Source organism: Balaenoptera borealis, assembly GCF_965194805.1.
Source record: "Balaenoptera borealis genome assembly, chromosome: 11".
Lineage (NCBI taxonomy): Eukaryota > Metazoa > Chordata > Mammalia > Artiodactyla > Balaenopteridae > Balaenoptera > Balaenoptera borealis.
Window position 1 is genome coordinate 42,103,028 of NC_138868.1, and position 19,209 is coordinate 42,122,236.

Consider the following 19,209-nt stretch of genomic DNA (forward strand, 5'->3'; position numbering starts at 1 on the left):
TAGAGCTTCCTGTCTAATGGAAAAGGACAGATAAAAATACTGCGCAATCTCAGTTAAGATGCATATTCTGAGCCTAATTAGATTGTTTTACATATTTGTGAAAATTAGCTATAGTCTAGATTTAAGCATAGATACTTACCATTTGATTTTTTTTTACATCATTTTTTTTATGTTAGCAATGATATGATTTAAACTTTACAGTGAGTCATAAAAAGGCTGGAAACAATCTGTGTCCACCAATGGATGAATAAAGAAGATGTAATATATATGGACACAATGCAACATTTTTTAGCCATGAAAAAGAAGGAAATCCTGCCATGGGTGGACCTTGAGAGCATTATGCTAAGTGAGATAAGTCGGAGAAAGACAAATACTGTATGATATCACTTACGTATAATCTGAGACTGAACTCTAGATACAGCAGAACTAGGTAGCTACCAGAAGGTGGGGGAATTGGAAGATGGTGGTCTAAGGATACAAATGTGCAGTTTGAAGACAAGTTCTGGGGATCTAGTGTACAGCATTGTGATTATAATTAACAATACTATATTATATAATAAAAAGTTGCTAAGAGACTAGATCTTAAATGTCCTTACCACACACACAAAGTTAATTATGTGATGTGATGGAGGTGTTAGCTATCGCTATGGTGGTAATCATATTACAATATACGTATCAAATTAAAACGTACATGTGAAACTTCAAAGACTTCCTAAGGGGTCAACTTGCATTTAATAGTGATTTAACTAATTCATGCTTAAATCCAATAAAGACTGATAAATTATCAGAATAGCTTTGTTCATGAAGAAGTAATCAAACTCCCAGCTCAATAAACTACAATGTATAATGAGTGTCCTGTAAAGCTAGCTGACTTAAACTCTCAGCTAGTGAGATCAGTAAAAGAAAAAATTAGTAATTCAGAATTCCTGCAGCATCCAAATTACCCTTTGACATTACCAAAGAAATATAAAATGGGGACCAAAAGAAATCTGAGTCAATATTAGAATCTAGATATAACCACTATACTGGAAGCTTTAAAGACATGGTAAAAGTGGGAATGGATTGAGGAAAGGCCATCTAAGTCATTGCATAAGAAGGAAAAACCCACCTGGAGAATAAGTAGAAGGAGTCCCCTGCTGGACCCCAGTCAACTCTCTACCTCATGGCTGAGTGGAGGCAAGAATCATGGAGCAGTAAGGAGGCAAATTCTGCTTTAGAAGAATACTGGAAGCTTGCACATAGAGCAACAAGCCAAGCTTAAACTCCGTGAGGAAAACATTCCAGGTAAAACAGATAATGAAGCCTCAGCTGGCTTTTACTGAGAGTGCCATGACAACTAGAAAAGGAAGACAGTTTCCCCCCTAATTTAGAGCTGCAGTAACTAACATCCTCTGAGTTTTGCTAACGCAACTTGCTACCTGCTTTCTCTAGTTATGGATCCCATCCTTATCTCCACAAGCAAATACTTCTCTAACATGGCAAAGCAAATTAGTTGATCATAAAGTTTACTTTTACCTTCTCTGAGTCAAAAAGATTTGAAAAGGGGCTTAATACAAACTCTGACGGAATTAATCTTAACAAAAACCCATCAGACATAAAGACTTTGATCAAACAGGAAGACTATGCCAAATCTGAACTGAACAAACGTCTCCTTCTGAAACACAAGAAAAAGGAGGAAACAGAAAAATCTCTAGGTCATAGTCATAAGATTAAAGAAGGTATTTTAATTTTTCTGAATGAAAAATCTTGGATTAAGAAAGACTGTTTTCATTAAAAAAATAATATTCCTAACTTAAAAAAAAATCCAATAGAGGCAGTAAACAAATTAGGTGCAGCAGTAAACAAATTAGGTGCAGTAGAAAACAATGAAGCTAATTTTTTTTTTTTTCGTAAAGAAGTACTTCTCTTTAAAGAAATAGTCTTGATGAACAGGTGTCATCTGGGGATTCCTTTACTCTCAAGTTCTGGGTTCTAAAATTTCTGGTAATCCCATTATCTTCTAAGACCCTTTGTCTTAGTTATCACCCTTGTTTTGCTAAAACACATTTTTATGTAACTTTCTCAGATAGGATGGATGGAACATGATTTTTAAAAATCTTTGCATACCTGAGACTCTTCATTTTGCTCTTAACACTCAACTGTAGCTTAGCTGGATACAGAACTCTAACATGAAAATAATCCTTTTATGCCAGCACTATCTCCTCCCATTTTACTTTTTTCCTAGCACTTATGTCATAATCATCTCTCTGTCTTTTACACACACACACTTGTTTTTTCTTGCTTTACTAGAATGTAAGTTCCATGGGGGCAGAATATTTTTTTTGCCTGTTTTGTTCAATACCATTGCCTAGAATAGTGCCCGTCCCACAGTATGCATCGAATAGCCTTGTGTATGTTTTATTGCTGAGTCTCTTTAATTGGGAAGGATGAGTAGGAATCCTGTGAACATGGATGGGGCCTGTTTACCTAGCAGGTTTTGCTTTAGAATTACCAGTGTGATTTCAAAAATGAGAAGGATTTACTCTGGAGTACTAAATCTCTCCTGGCCATTTTCTTCAATATCTAAGAGATGTGCTTTCTGCCTGGAAATAAATGCAGTAAATACAGTTGCTTTGCTTAAAGGTGTGTGGTGTGTAGAGCAGACAAGGGCAAATGGCATCAGGAGTCTCTAGGGTTCCACTTAGGCCTCAGCTCCCTTCTAGTATACTATAATCTCGTAATATTTGCCCACATGTTTTTCATTTTCCAGAAACAGTATGAAATTCTTTAACCTACTGGTGATAATATCCTCCCGCCAACTCCTCTCTGTTGTAATGAGCTTCATCCCTTACTATTATTTTGATCAGGAGGAAGAGGAGAAAATGTACTTGTTTAGTCACCATCTTGATCTATATTTGGGAGGACAAACATTTATGACTGTCTCAGCTCTACAATTCTCAAAGTTTTGTTTACTTTTACCCCAAATCAAAATATTCTACAAACTCTAACATCTCAATCACTAATCTCCATCTTTCAGCCAACTATTCATTTGGAAATAGCTCAGAAATCTCTTAGAATTTTAATACTGACATCCCTCCAGGATAAAGCTGACTAAATGTTTCCCCTTCTCTCATGGCAAGGATTCAAAATAATCCTCCTAGGTCTTCCCACACACTTCTCTTACCATGAGAATGAAGAATGCTTGATCCAGTTGGTGGTATTATACACTATTGTCCCTTTTTATCATATACCAGAGCAATAATATCTTTCACTATTTATGGCCTGATTAGACCTATTGAGCTTCCTAAGATGAGAGAGACTGCTTTATTACCTAATAAACAGGTTAGGCCTCAGGCTTTCACAAAAGAGTCCTTATCTCACAGGGACTAGCTGAAGAAGGTCTCAAGAATTTCATCACTTTGGGAACAATGGAGTATATTTCAGACAAGCTTAGCAGTCCTGCAGAGCAAAGAAATTAGGGATCCTTCAACATTCAGCAAATTTTTACTGAATGCCTTTTGTGTGCTAGGCACCATTCTAGGTATTAGGGAATAAAAGAGATAAAAATCCCTGCCCTCTTGGAAACTTATACTCCTCTGAGAGGCATGGAATAAACAAAATACACAAGCAAAATACACAGTATGCTACATGACCATTGTTATGATCAGGGGAGGAACATAATGAGTGCCAGGGAGGGGCTTTTGAAATTTCAGGTGGAAAGAAGTGACAAAGTGACCTATATATTGGGTTGGCCAAAAACTTCGTTAGGGTTTTTTGTAACATGATACAGAAAAACGCAAGTGAACTTTTTGGCTAACCCAATATATGTCTGGGGAAAGAGCACTCTGGGCAGAGAGAACAGAAACTGACCAGGTTCTTAGAAAGGGAGTGTGCCAGCACATAGAAGGAAACAGCAAGGAGGCCAGTGAGGCTAGATCTGAGTGAATTTAAAAAGGAGAATTACTGGGGGCTAAATCGTGTAGGGCCTTCTGAGCCACTGTAATGACTGTCTTTTACTAGGAATGAGGGCTTGGAACACAGAGTGATGTAATGCACATTTAAACTGGGCCACTCTGGCTGCTATGTGTTGAAACCAGACTGAAGGGGAGCAGGAAGTAAGCAAGGAGACTAGGTAAAAGGCTATACTTTTTCATAGCTGAACTCTGATCAGTTTCCTTTCCAGTCCAGCCCTTTCCATTGCTTCATCTCTTGGCAGTCCTTAACAATGAGAATTTAGAAATAACACATAGTTACTGATTGTGTCCAGACTTCATGTTTGTATTTTGGTCAGGACAACAGTTTTGAGTATACAACTTATATAAATTACATTCATGTGTCATTGTTTTCAATTATCTGCATGCAACACAAGTAACACTAGAATTCACTAACTTGTAATATCCTTGAAGAAGAGGGTAATAAACAAGTCTGACTCACCTATACTCAAAGCTAATAAAGAGAGAATGAAAGCAGAGGGTGGAACAGAATAGTGAATAATTTCTGTCTACATGATATCTGATTCAGTAGATAACTTTCCAAATGTTATCTCTTTTAAATTCATTTAAAAGTTACCTGTGGAAATCATGAGCTATGAAGAGATGAAGTCTAACTGGAGAAAATGAACTACATAGCACTTTTAATCTTCTCTTTCTCTCTGAATCCTATTCTTGTTCTGGGTAGAGAATCTATCTCCTATATTTTAAGTAGTGGGAGTGTGTGAGAGAAATGAGAAAAGGAACACAGAGAATGGCTATAAAAGATGAAAGAATCAGAACTGAGTTTTGAACATAGAGCAACAAAGTGAGGAAGTAAGATGAATTCAGCAAACAATCATTGACAACTTGCTCTTTGTAAGGCAGGCAGGCAGAAATACAAAGCTGACATTTCAGGAATCACCAGCCTAAACAAAAATTCACAACCACACTAAATTCTGCCTAAAACCAAGTACAGTCATCCCTTAGCATCTGCAGGGAATTGGTTCTAAGACCCCTTGAGCAGATGCTCAAGTCCCTTAATAAAATGATGTAATATTTTCATATAACCTACGCACATCCCCTGTATACTTTAAATCTTCTCTAGATTACTTATAATACCTAATACAATGTAAATAGTTGCCAGTGTGCAGCAAATTCCAAGTTTTGCTTTTTGGAACTTTCTGGAATTTTTTAAATTTTCAAATATTTTTGATCTGCAGTTGATCGAATCCATGGAGGCAGAACCCCTGGATATGGAGGGCTGACTGTATTTAGTACCGAGTCCTAATGTTTAAAGTCATCGCAATTACAGTATCCATTTGTTGGGAACTCCTACCTCTTATGCAAATTGTGACCCTAAAGGAATCTTGCACCTGATCAGCTGTACTGAATACAAAAATAATGTACTAGAAGATTTTTTACATACATGAATATATGCAGACCTAAAAGACTTAGTCTGCATATTATGGTATGTCTTAGAGAAAAAAAAGAGGACAACAACAAAAATAATAACAGTTCTCAGTAATTATAGCTTTTAGGCATATGAAGGATCTTGCTAGAAGGAAGAGTAAGTCTTACATCTAGTCAAAGTCTTATCAATTTGATCAAAGGCAAAGATATTGACAGCGAAGACTCCAGAATTTCATAAAAGTAGCGAATTACTCTTTCAGGAACATTTTATTTATTTTCCAGTTGAAGATGATTTTTCCCGAATTCTTCAGCACATGTCATATCACTGCTGTGTGTTATTCTCCAATGGCCAAATGATTCAATTGAAGAATGGTTTACAAAGGGAAATACAGTATGGCTGTAAAATTTCAGAATCACTCAAACTTTCTGAAAAAGTAGTTCCTACCTGAGGGGCATTTGTAGCCACTAGAAATGCATTTGTCCGCCCTGGGTGGTCGTAATCATGCATGGCAGCTGCCACATACAGAGCCATCAATTCCAGTGCAGGAATGTTTGAAGACAGGCAGCCATAGCTCTCATCTGGAACAGAGCAACTCCTCGAAGAAATGTAAGTGATTCGCCCAGGGTTAATTCTACTGTTAGAATCTGAGGAACAAGCAAAATAACCCAGCATTACACATAACATCCTCACAAGGAGGCTAAGGAGGAGATTCCCATACCTAAGAAATAGACTCTATTTATAAACATGGACATAAAATAGTATACTATTTCCAACATACATGCTAATAGAGAGGAACAGTGTTAAACATGACCCTAAAGTCACTTACTTTACAGGACATGACAGGATTCTCATGATGCTCTGTTACTCAAGCTAGTGATAATTTTTAAGAACCTCTGACTGATAGATGCGCCATGGCTTCAGTAGGGACCGCTCCTCTCGAAGGGTCTGAGCCTCGCCAGCCCCTCCCCCAGGAGACCGTTGCAGTGGGCCAGCCCCTGCTCTTTGATAACCATGTGTGACCGTGATCAAAAATGCCAATATGTCGGAGGAGATGCAGCAGGACTCGGTGGAGTGTGCTACTCAGGCATTGGAGAAATATAGTATAGAGAAGGGCATGGCGGCCCATATCAAGAAGCAGTTTGACAAGAAGTATAACCCCACCTGGCACTGCATCGTGGGGAGGAACTTCGGTAGTTATGTGACACATGAAACCAAACACTTCATCTACTTCTACCTGGGCCAAGTGGCCATTCTCCTGTTCAAATCTGGTTAAAAGCAGGGACTGTGCCACACACCCAGTGATCCATCCAAAAACAAGGACTGCAACCTAAATTCCAAATACCAGAGACTGAAATCTTCAGCCTTGCCTAAGGGAACAAACACCTCGATCTTTATTGTGTTGTTTTGTACAGGGCATTCTCTGTACTAGTTTGTTGTGGTTATAAAGCAATTAGCAAAACAGCTTACATTTGTATTTATTTTCTATTCCATACCTCTCTGCCCCATGTTTTTTCTCTTCAAAATCCATTCCTTTAAAGAAATAAATGTGTTGGAGAAGTGTGTATTTAAAAAAAAAAAAAAAAAAAAGCCAAACCTCTGATTTTCTAAACATTTGTTATTTAATGGTTAGATATAATGGCCGGGGTAACAGGAAAAACCAACCTAGAGAATAACGTTTCATGAAATAGTATAGAGACTTAGGAATTTAATATATTAACAAAGTAAGCTTTTCAACATAGATGCTTTTCAAATCTTATCCAGATAGATTACCTTTCATTTGTAACCCTGACTACAACCCTTCTTCCTCTTCTTTTTCCTTCCATGAAGCCCCTTATAAAATACTGTAAAGAAAAACTATGAAAACTGAAAAGGCATGGAAAACTGAGGAATGACTCAGTCAATATAACTCTTTTTATCTTCTAGTTAGAAACAGTGTTTTCACTATCAGCACTGTGCTTTTGATGTCCTTAATATCTTATATTTGTTTCTTCCTTTTTTGTAATTGGGTGGCTATCTCCATTTATAGTCACTAGATTGTTTTTGCTAAAGGGATCTTAAAGTATTAAGAAGGAAATAATAAACTATATTGAGAGTAGACAGCAAATAAAACCACAAAGATATTAGAGAGATACTAAATTTCATTGATGTGTTCACCAGTGGAAACTCAGAATAATATCCTGGCTTGTCAAAGTCCAAAAGGACTTTATCATAGGTTAGTTCACTCAATATTTGCAATCACAAGAATGTTTTAACATAATGACTTTAACACACACTATTGATAATTATAAAGATACCTAATTATTTTCATGCTGTTTATATTTTGTACCTAAATTGAGTTTTAGAATTACCCACACTAGAGCTACTTTTAAAAATAATTATAAAAAGTAAAAACAAGACAGTTAAATGTATGGATAAAGATATATTTAAACATTCAAATTTCTGATAAGATTTTAATTACCAATATCAGAGTCAATAACTTCAATTTTTCCTGCATTATATGCGTTCTGTATTTCCCCTAGAATTTAAAATATGTTCATAAAATATCAAAAATGGCAAAAAAAATCCTTTTAAACTCAATAATTACTTAGCATTGACATATTAGGATCTTAATACATTAGTTTGTCTATATTTAACATGAAATTAGTAGTATAAAAAAGAAAATAGATGGCAAGGACAACTAAACATAACTACTGTAGATCCCATTTAAAAGGAGGCCTCACGGGACTTCCCTGGCAGTCCAGTGGTTAAGACTTTGCCTTCCAATGCAGGGGGTGCGGGTTCAATCCCTGACTGGGGAGCTTAAGATCCCACATGCCAAAAATCCAAAACATAAAACAGAAGCAATACTGTAACAAATTCAATACAGACTTTAAAAATGGTCCACATCAAAAAAAAATCTTTAAAAAATTAAATAAATAAAATAAAAGCAGGCCTCAGTAAAAGGCATCCAGACTGAAAAGGAAGAGGTAAAACTACCTCTATTTGTAAATGACATGATCTTGTATACAGAAAAATCCTAAAAAATCCACTGGAAAACTATTAGAACTAATAAATGAGATCATAAAGGTTGCAGGGTACAAGATCAATATGCAAAAAATAAATTTTATTTCTTCATACTAGGAATGAATAATCAAAAAATGAGCCCAAGAAAGCAATTCCATTTATACTAGCATCAAAAAGAATAAAATACTTAGGAATAAATTTAACAAAAGAAGTGCAAAACCAGTATTCTGAAAACTAAAAAATATTGTTGAAAGAAATTAAATAAGACTTAAATAAGTAGAAAAATACCCACGTTCATGGTTCAGGAGACTTAATATTGTTAAGATAGCAATACTCCCCAAAATGATCTATGGTTCAACACAATCCCTACCAAAATCCCAGCTGGCTTTTTTGGTACAAGAGATATAGAAGCTGGCCCTAAAATTCATATGGAAATGCAAGAGATCCAGATTAGCCAAAACAATCTTGAGAAAGAAGAAGAATTTCGAAGTTTACTACAAAGCTTTAGTAACAAAGATTGCGTGATACTGGCATAAGGATAGACACATAGATCAATGGAATAGAATTGAGAGTCCAGAAATAAATCCTCATATATATGGTCAATTGCTTTTGGACAAGGGTGCCAAGACCTTGTTGAGAGCCAACTATGCCCTGTGTGATGCAAAGCACTTTCATACATGTTGTTTCATTTAATGCTCACATCTTAAAAGGTAGAAACTGATTTTATAACATTTAAGAGCCAACCATGTACAGAATATATAAAGAAATTTTTTCAACAAACGGTGCTGGGACAACTAGATATCCATGTGCTAAAGAATGAATGTTGGACCTCTTCCTTATTTCATCCCCCCAAATTAGTTCCAATGGATCCTAGACTTAAACTTAAGAGCCAGCTATAACTATGAAACTCTTGGAAGAAAACATAGTAAATCTTCATGACCTTGAGTTACACAAACCCTTCTTAGATATGACACCAAAACCATGAGTAATGAAAGAAAAAATAAGATAAATTAAACTTCATCAAAATTAAAAGCTTCTGTGCGTCAACAGACACTATCAAAAAAGTGCAAAGACAACACAATGTGAGAAAATAGCAAATCATAAATCTAATAAGATACTTGTATCCAGAATATATAAAGAACTTCTACAACTCAGTAATGAAAAGACAAATGACCAAATTTTTAAATGGACAAAGGACAAAGAAGATATACAAATGGCCCATAACAACATGAAAAGATGCTCAATGTCATTAGCTATTAGGGAAATGAGAATCAAAAAACCCACAATGAGATACCACTTCACACCTACTAGAATGGCTATCAAAAAGATAGATAATAACAAGAAATGGCAAGAAATTGGAATCTTCATACATTGTATGTGGGAATGTAAAATAGTGCAGCCACTTTGGAAAATAGTTTGGCAGTTCCTCCAAATGTTAACCACAGAGTCACCTTATGACCCAGTAATTCCATAAAACTAGGTATATGGCCAAGAGAAATGAAAACATATACCCACACAAAAACTGGTATAATATTCATAGCAGCATTATTCATAACACCCCAAAAGTGGAAAGAACCCAAATTTCCATCAACTGCATATTGACTGGTAGGAGAATGAGAAAGAGGCAGAAAAAAAAATGCTTAATATATAAAATAAATATCAATATATATCGAAGCAATGAGGAAAATACATATGACTATTATAGACTTCATTTCTGTGACTGGTCACATAGCTGTGTTTGGGATTTAATCATCTTCTTATTTCAGTACCCATCCCTCAGTCCCTTTTTGCTCAGCCAGCATCTCTACTGATTATGGTTCTTTGCCCAGTGGGATGACCCATACTTTCAGGGGTCTGCATTATTAGTGACCCTTATGGCACTGGATTACTGCAGTTTTTCATTATCTTTTGTCACTGGACATAGGAGTACCAAAAAGGTTAGAGAATCCCCTTGGTTCCTAACATACATCCTCCCATGTGTAATAGGAACCCTATTTTTTCTTGATAATGAGGATCAGACAGGATCAATCACCTGACCTTGTACAGAATCCTCCTCTTGTCTACTGGTTCAAAGGCACGGAGAACACAAAGTGGCCAGATGTCTGTCTCAGTTTACAGTTTCCCTTTTATGTGTCCTCTATTGAAAGCATTTTTCCTTGGGAACTAAGGTGTGTAAGCCAAGTTTTTGTTTGTTTTGGTGGGGGTGGGGGGAGAAGCAAAAATTTTCTAAGTGGATCATTCGAGGTAACAGAAAAAACCCTCCTAATCCCACTCTTTGGTTCACAGATTTGTGTATTCTTGGAATAGGAGAAATGGTACCATATACTGGTCACTGGTTCAGAAAATAAACCACATTTTGTGGGACAGCACCTTAGCCCCACAAAATGTTTTCACCTAACAGGTGCCCCAACTGAGTCTTCAATATGTCATTCTCTCAGGCCAGCTGTGGGATGATAAAGTTCATGAAAAGATCAGTAAATTCTGTGGGCATGAGCCCACTGCAACAATCTTTTGAGGCAAAAATGAGTTCCTTGATATGCAGTATTGTATATAATAAGCCAATGGTGAATAAGGCATTCACTAAGTTCATAGATGGTGATGGTGAAGCACTATAGACAGTAAAAGTAAATCGATACACAGAGAAAGTGAGAACAAAAGCTGTCTCTTCTATAAGACAAGGGATCCAATATAATCAACCTACTACTACCAGATAGGTGACTGGATGTTCCCCCAGGGAATGGTGCTATATCAAGGGCTCACCATTGGTTTCCCCTATTGCCAAGCTGGGCACTCAACAGAAGCCAGGGTCAGGTCAGCCTCAGTGAGAGAAAGTCCATGTTGCTAAATCCATACATAATCTCCATTCTTGCCATCTTGCCTATTGTGTTTATAAGCCCATCAAATGAAAACTAGAGTAGCTAAGGAAAGAGTCTGACTGATAATCAAGAGAAGAGGTCATTTTGACTACTTGATTATTGAGAGCCTCTTTTGCAGGGAATGCTCTTTGGGAAGTGTATTAGTCAGGGTTGTACAGAGAAGCGGAACCAACAGTGTGTGTGTTTGTGTGTGAGAAAGTGTGTGTGTGTGTGTGTGTGTGTGAGAGAGAGAGAGAGAGAGAGAAAGAGAGAGAGATTTTAAGGAATTGGCTCATGCGAATATGGAGGCTGGCAAGTCCAAAATCTGCAGTATGGGCTAGCAGACTGCAGAACTAGGTAAGAGTCAATGCTGCAGTTCAAGTATGAAGGCTGTCTGCAGGCAGAATTCCTTCTTTTTGGAGGGAAGTCAGTCTTTGTTCTATTAAAGCCTTCAACTGATTGGATGAGGCCCACCCACATTATGGAGAGCAATCTGCTTTACTCAAAATCCACTGATGAGTTAATCTCATCTAAAATACAGCCTCACAGAAACATCCAGAAAAATATTTGACCAAATGTCTGAGCACCATGGTTCAACCAAGTTGACACATAAAATTAACCATTACAGTAAGCATTCACATGGGAAACAAATATCCTCCACTCTGAGAAGTCTAGCCACAAATTTCTTTCCCAGAACTCCTTATCACCAATTTTCCAATCTTTCTCCTTCTACAACTCTAAGTATCCAAGCAAGCTATTACCCACAGGCCATGTATCTGTGTAGATCCTTTCTCCTGGTCATCTCTCTCTCTAGGCCAAATAAACAAGCAGATTTACTGCTTGATGTTCTGCCTACTGATTGGATTTACCTTCCCCTATTTATCCTTCAAAGGATACCTTTGAGAGTCTATAAAGCTGTAGTCATCAACTTTCAGGAGGTACTGACTGGTATATGAGACAAACCAATCTATAAACCAGGTCTTTTCTCCTTCAGTCAACTGGTCAAGGGTAATTCCCCATGAAGCCATATGGATTAAGGAAGAGTGCCAATGTATTAGCAATAGCTGCCATAGGAATCTGAGTTCATATTTGGAGTCTCCTGTTCCTTCGGGGACAGCTCAAAACTAACCTTGTATTTAATAATTCCTCTTGATGATTGAGTGCTACTGTACATGCCAACTTTAGGAGAGTCAGAGGGTCCAAGTTTATGACAGGCAGGTCATGTGGTAACTTAGTGCACATGGTCAAATATTCAAACTCTAGCAGAGCCCAGTAACAATCTAGCAGCTGTTTTACAAAAAGAACAGTTATCCGAGGAAGAAGGATGGGCACTGCCTCAAAATCCTAAGGATTTATACTATGATTCCCTTGTAGCGATCTTCTATAACTCCACAGAGGATCCCTACCTGCCAAAGACACTCTGAAAACTGCTGGATGTGTTGAGGGTCATATTGCCAAGTGTCCAAGCAGCTTACACTACCCTGAAACTGCTTCACATGATTCTGCTGCTCTGAGTTGCACATAAAATTCATAGCCTTACAGTTCATGGGCTGGAGCAGCAGTACTGAGATATTGTAAATTTGCCTTTAGAATCCAAAGAGCACTCTAGGTAGGGAATTCAAAATAATTGTCCCTAACCTTGGAGAGGATACCTCAACATATCCTAGACCACCAGATTCCTAATAACTTCACTGAGGTAGCAAATCTCTGAATTTCTGTGCAAGTTCTCTCATTTCTCTTCCTCTGGCACTCTTATCAAGGTATCTAGGATATTTGTTACATCTTGCACAGTAGAGCTATTCGGCATTATCTGGTCATTATTACTGGACCACTTTGATACCTTATGGGATTAGGCTAGATTATAACAGAATGGGAGACTTGACATAGCCCAGAACTAGGATGATGAAAGTGTACTGCTATGCCTGCCAGGTGAGAAAGTAAATGTCTTCTTGTGGATTTTGCTAACAGGTATAAAGAAAGAAACATTTCTCCAGATTAACAGCTGTGTACCAAACATGATGAGTTGGGTTGACTTATTCAAAAATTCATATCTGGAACAGCTGTGACAACTGGAGTCACCACCTGATGAAGTTTAGAATAATCCACAGTCATTTTTCAAGATCCATTCATCTTGTGTAAAAGCTAAAGTACCACAGGTCAAATAGCAATGTGATGGAAATCACCACTTCTGCATTTATTAAGTATTTGATTGTGGCACTAATTTTGCACTCCATCCGGAAATAAGGTACTGCTTTGGTTCACTATTTTGCTAGAATGAGGCAGTTTCAGGAGATTTCATTTGACCCCTCCTACCATGATGGTCCTCTCTGCAGAGATCAAGGAATTAATGGAGGGATTCTGCCAGTTGCTAAATATGTTTATTCCAACTGTGCATTACAAAAATGGGTGGGTTCAGGGAACTATCACTATGAGATGGACCCAGGCCAAAAGTCCTTTTATCATCTAAATTCCGTAAGCCCCTACTATGATTGGTGGGCCAGTGTGGTAGTTTACCCTCCAGGAGTTAGCGTTGCAATGTATTTCTCAACACTGATGAAGGGGGACACTTCTGAGGGACATGGTTAGGTATGGATGGGAAGACTACATGACCAACCCATTTCAACATCCTATCAGTGTAAGCCTTTGAATTCCTTCCTCCACAGTATATCAGGAAGTTGTGACATCTCAATTTCTCTTAATGCCTAGATTTCAGACAATGAATGGAGCAAACTGTTAGGGCCAGTGCCAAGCACTCAAGCTAATGCCCTGAATCCAGAATCTCTAGTAGGTACACCTATATCAATAAATTCAGAATGATCAACCATTACCTTCCTTTCCCTTGCTGTAACACTTTAAATCCATTCCCACATATGTTCCTCAGGTTTCTGCCAATATAAATTTAGGAAATTATTCTGGTGTTTAGACTTAGATCCTGGCAGATATGAGTTTAATTATGGATCACAAAGAAATGAGAGGTGGTGGGACTGGATTTAGAGGTGAAATAACATTCCCCGACAAATCAAGAATCTCAGGTGAGGTTGTTACAAGGTCTTCAGGCAACCAACACAAGGAGAAATGATTGTTTCTCAGCAGGGAGGTACAGCAAGATTTGAGGGGTTCAGGGTAATCAGATTTACTGAAATCTACTCAAATATTCCCCTTCCAGTTATCAGGGTCCATTCTTTCCCAATCGATACCATAGTTCTAACATAAGAGGCTTAGTGAGGCCATGAACTCAACTTGAATTGTATTTCAGGTAACTTCAGGATCAGACTTTGGATTATGTTTTCAGAAGTTACGATCCTACTACTATAAAAATTAAGGAATCTTTTAGCTATCTGGTCTCTAACCATTCATTAAAACTCTAAACGTGTCATTTCATTTCTTTTTTTTTTTATTGAAATATAACTGACACAAAGCACTGTGTAAATTTAAGGTATACAAGGTGTTGATTTGATACATTTGTATATTGCAATATGATTACCACCCGGAGCATTAGCTAACACCTCACTACACCACATAATTATCATTTCTTTTTTGTGGTGAGAACAATTAAGATCTAGTCTCTCAGCAACTTTGAGCTTTATAATATAGTACTGTTGACTATAATCACTATGCTGTGCATTAGCTCTCCAGAACTTGTTTATCTACTAGTTCCAAGTTTGTACCCTTAAACAACATATCCCCAATTCCCTCACTCATGGCCTGTTTTTACAAGTTCAGCATTTTTAGATTCCATATATAAGTGATATCATAAAGTATTTGTCTGACATTTCATTTAGCATAATGCTCTCAAGCCCATCCGTGTTGTTGAAAATGGCAGGATTTCCTTCTTTCTCATGGCTGAATAATATTCCATTGTGTGTGTACACACACACACACACACACACACACACACACACACACACACACACACCTTCTTTATCCATTCATCCATTGACAGACAAGTTATTTCCATGTCTTGGCTATTGTGAATAATGATGCAATAAACATGGGAGTGTGTATATCTCTTTAAACTTCTGTTTTCATTTCCTTTGGATATATACCCAGAAATTGCTACTTCATATGATAGTTCTATTTTTATTTTTTTGAGGAATCAAAATCTCCATACTGTTGTTCACAGTGGCTGAACCAATTTACCTTCCCTTCAACAGTGCACAAGTGTTCCCTTATATCCACATCCTGCCCAAGACTTATCTCTTGTCTTCTTGATGGCAGCCATTCTAACAAGTGTGAGGTGATATCCCATTGTGGTTTTGATTTACATTTCCCTGATGATTAGTTAGGCTGAGTACCTTTTCATGTACCTGTTGGCCATTTGGATGTCTATTTTGTTTCTCTGCCCATTTTTAAAAATTGGATTGTTTTTTGGTTATTGAGTTGTACAAGTTCTTTATGTATTTTGGATATTAACCCCTTACCCAGTATATGGTTTGCAAATATTTTCTCCCATTCTGTAGGTTGCATTTTCATTTTTTAAATTGTTTCCTTTGCTGTGTAGAAGCTTTTTAGTTTGATGTAGTCACACGTGTTTATTTTTGCTTTTGTTGCTTATACTTTTGGTGTCATCATTTTTTTTCTATTAATTCTCCATTGCAATCAGAATAAGGCAGCGCATCCCATAGTCCTTATAGTCTTTGTTTCTACCACAATTTTACATTTCAACAGCTACTTGGTCTCCCAAAGAAAGCTTTGTCTTCTACACATACTTGATTCCATAATATTGTGTATAAGAACTTATAGCACTGCTAGTAAGAACTCAGGAGGAAGTGAAGTGCATGGAAGAGAAAACAGGCATTGCCTTAGGGAATACTTAAATCATCTTGAACAGGCTGGTGGTAGAAAACTGCTGTCAAGGACACTGTCAGTGAGGGCTCTGATGAACCCATAATTGGAAACTAGAGGAAAGGGGATCATTGTCAACATAGCAGCAGGAAGCTTAGTCGAATTGTGTGCTGCATATGTGGAATACAAAACTTGTAACAATGAACTTAGATATTTAGCTGAGGAGATTTCCAAGGAAAGTATTAAAGATATATAGCCAGGTTTCTTACTGTTTGAAATAAAATGCAAGAGAAAAATGAGGGAGAACTGTTAAGCAAAACGGGTCCAGGACTTGATAATTTGGGAAATTCTCAACCTGTTCAGACTGCAAAAAATATTAAAAGTAGGAGATTCACTGTCAGGAATGTGTACTCTGGACAGAAAACCAACATTGTAGCTGTACCACTTTTGCTAATTCTTTTGAAGGATGAAAAGGTCAGGGTCTGAGACAGACTTGAAGATGCAACGCTGATGTCTTTGAAGAAGGGGCCATGAGCCATGGAATGCAGGTGGCTTGTAGAAGTTGGAGGGGGCAAGGAAACATTCCACGCCATGCGGCATGTAGGATCTTAGTTCCCCAACCAGGGATCGAACTCGTGCCCCCTGCACTGGGAGTGCGGAGTCCTAACCACTGGACCACCACGGAATTCCCCAAATTTGTATTGTTTTAAGCCACTAAGTCTGTGGTAATTTGTTACAGCAGCAATAGGAAACTAATACAGATTTTGGCACTTGGAAGTAGGGTGTTGCTGTAACAAATACCTAAAAATGTGAAAACAGTTTTGGAATTGGGCAGTGGGAGAAGGCTGGAAGAATTTTGAAGAGCGTGATAGAAAACAATAAAATATATTAATCAATATATTCAAGAAGTTCAGTGAACCCCAAATAGGATGAATACAAAGAATATCATCTGAGTGTATCATAGTCAAAATGTTAAAAACCAATAGCAAAGAGAAAAGGGACATAATACTTTTAAGGAGAAATAAGACTTATGGCTGATTTGTCAACAGAAACTATAGAAGTCAGAAGATGAACCCAGAGGTATCTACAAACATGCTGAAATAAGAAAACATTATTCTAAGACAAAATAAATACATCTATAAGGACTTCCCTGGTGGCGCAGTGGTTAAGAATCCACCTGCCAATGCAGGGGACACGGGTTTGAGCCCTGGTCTGGGAAGATCCCACATGCTGTGGAGCAACTAAGCCCGTGCGCCACAACTACCGAGCCTGCGCTCTAGAGCCCGCGAGCCGCAACTACTGAGCCCGCATGCCACAACTGCTGAAGCCCGCACGGCTAGAGCCCGTGCTCCACAACAAGAGAAGCCACCGCAATGAGAAACCCGTGCACCACAACGAAGAGTAGCCCCTGCTTGCCCCAACAAGAGAAAGCCAGCGTGCAGCAACGAAGACCCAACACAGCCAAAATAAATAAATAAATAAATAAATAAAAATTAAAAAAAATACATCTACAAACAAAAAGGCTGAAGAAAATGATCTCTGATGGAAGCACAGAACTACTGGAAGGAAGGAAGAGCTCTACGAAAGAGTATGGATGGCAGACAAAAAGGAACCAGTGACATAAGGCAAATCCATCAATCAAACAATGGCAGTACTTTAAACCACCAAAGAATGTAAAGCAGTGGCTAAGACTATATCACATTTACACTGATTAGTATGGTAATATTTTTCAGGCATTTGTAACTGAGCAAATTCTGTCCTGATTTGTGTGTGTGTGTATTTTATTGGAGCATTTCTCCTCTTTTCTTTTTTTTAATTTTTAAAAATTTTGGCCACACAGCTTTTGGGATCTCAGTTCCCCCACCAGGGATTGAACCCAGGCCACGGCATTGAAAGTGCCAGACCCTAACCACTAGACCACCAGGTAATTCCTGTCTCCCCTCTTTTATAAACTAGAATAAGAGAGCCATGAATGTTATAATTCATTATGTTTGTATAAATAGTTACATTTACGAGGAAACAAAATTTGAATGTTAACAAGTTTTTTAATATCATTATTTAAATACTTACGTGAAGATTTTAAACATGTCCACTTTTGTTGGGAATGTCATATATTTTAAATTTACATGATACACCTAAAACAAAAAAACTAAGAATTGAAAGAAAAGCAAAGAAACGATTATCATAATATTCAGGATATTGGCTACCTCAGTGAAGAAAGCAGCACTGTGGGACACAGAAAAGAAACATGGTAGATTGAGTAGTACTGAATCTTAACCTCACTTTTAAGATGGGTAGTGGGTTTCCTAATTTGCATGTCATTATTCTTCAAAATTTACATAGTCCTTTATATATACCAAAGTTTACTTAATAAAACTTTTAAGAGAACAGAGATAATGAAATGAGATAGTTTGATTTATTATTCCTAATCAAATAATTAAAGGAAATATTTATAGAAGGAAGTACCTGTTTCATTTCCCGCTCCATGATCATTGTGGATCTGCTGTAAGCCAGGAATTGGCCGTGTTGTCAGATACCAAACAGCATGCAGGACATCTGTGGCATGTATACGATTGTGATCTAAAGTCACCAAAATGTTTTATAAAAATGATCATTCTGTTATTTTTAACATAGGACATTTTAAAAAGTACTTTCTAGTCATACTGTATCCTCATAAATAAAATATATGGCTTAGAATAATTTCCAACAATTATGTTTTTGTTTCATCTTATTTTGTAAAAGTTTCTTGATGTGTTAAAAAGTTTTCTTTTAAAAACTTTCACATATACTATGAAAACACAGTAAAGGGGTCAAAGAAAAGGCAGCATTACCAGGGCTAATTTATTTAAGGTTGTTTTTTTTTTTTTTTCTGGCCAGTCTGCGAGGCTTGCAGGATCTTAGTTCCCATACTAGGGTGGGTCCCTGCAGTGAAAGTGCCAGGGAAATCCCTACAGTTGCTTTTTTGTGGCTTTTAAAAATATGCAAATAGTGTCTCGGTTATGGAGACCCATGTTTCCAAACAAAACAATTTCTGCACAAAGGCACATAGAACAATTAAAAATTCTGGATACTTGGACAGCCGCCTCGCCAATAGATAAGAAATAACTCTCTCTCAGGCCTGCTATAAGGATTACATGTTAAAAGGTATATACCTTTATATAAACATCCAGAATAGTGTCTGACATGTAGTACATGATCAATAAAA

At 37.3% G+C, this 19,209-nt stretch overlaps 1 protein-coding gene and 1 pseudogene across 2 annotated transcripts in view; one reads left to right on the forward strand and one right to left on the reverse strand.

Annotated features, from left to right (window-relative positions):
* PDE3B (phosphodiesterase 3B) overlaps positions 1 to 19,209 on the reverse strand; it is a 168,940-nt gene that overhangs the window by 9,248 nt on the left and 140,483 nt on the right. The window contains exons 11-12 of the mRNA XM_082341422.1: positions 18,471 to 18,584; positions 5,806 to 6,005 (exon numbers count right to left, since the gene is read on the reverse strand). Of these exons, the coding sequence (XP_082197548.1) occupies positions 5,806 to 6,005; positions 18,471 to 18,584 (314 nt within the window). The remainder of the gene's footprint in view (positions 1 to 5,805; positions 6,006 to 18,470; positions 18,585 to 19,209) is intronic.
* Positions 6,380 to 6,923, forward strand: LOC309605614 (dynein light chain 1, cytoplasmic pseudogene; annotated as a pseudogene). Its single transcript has one exon. The product of its transcript is annotated as a dynein light chain 1, cytoplasmic pseudogene (transcript).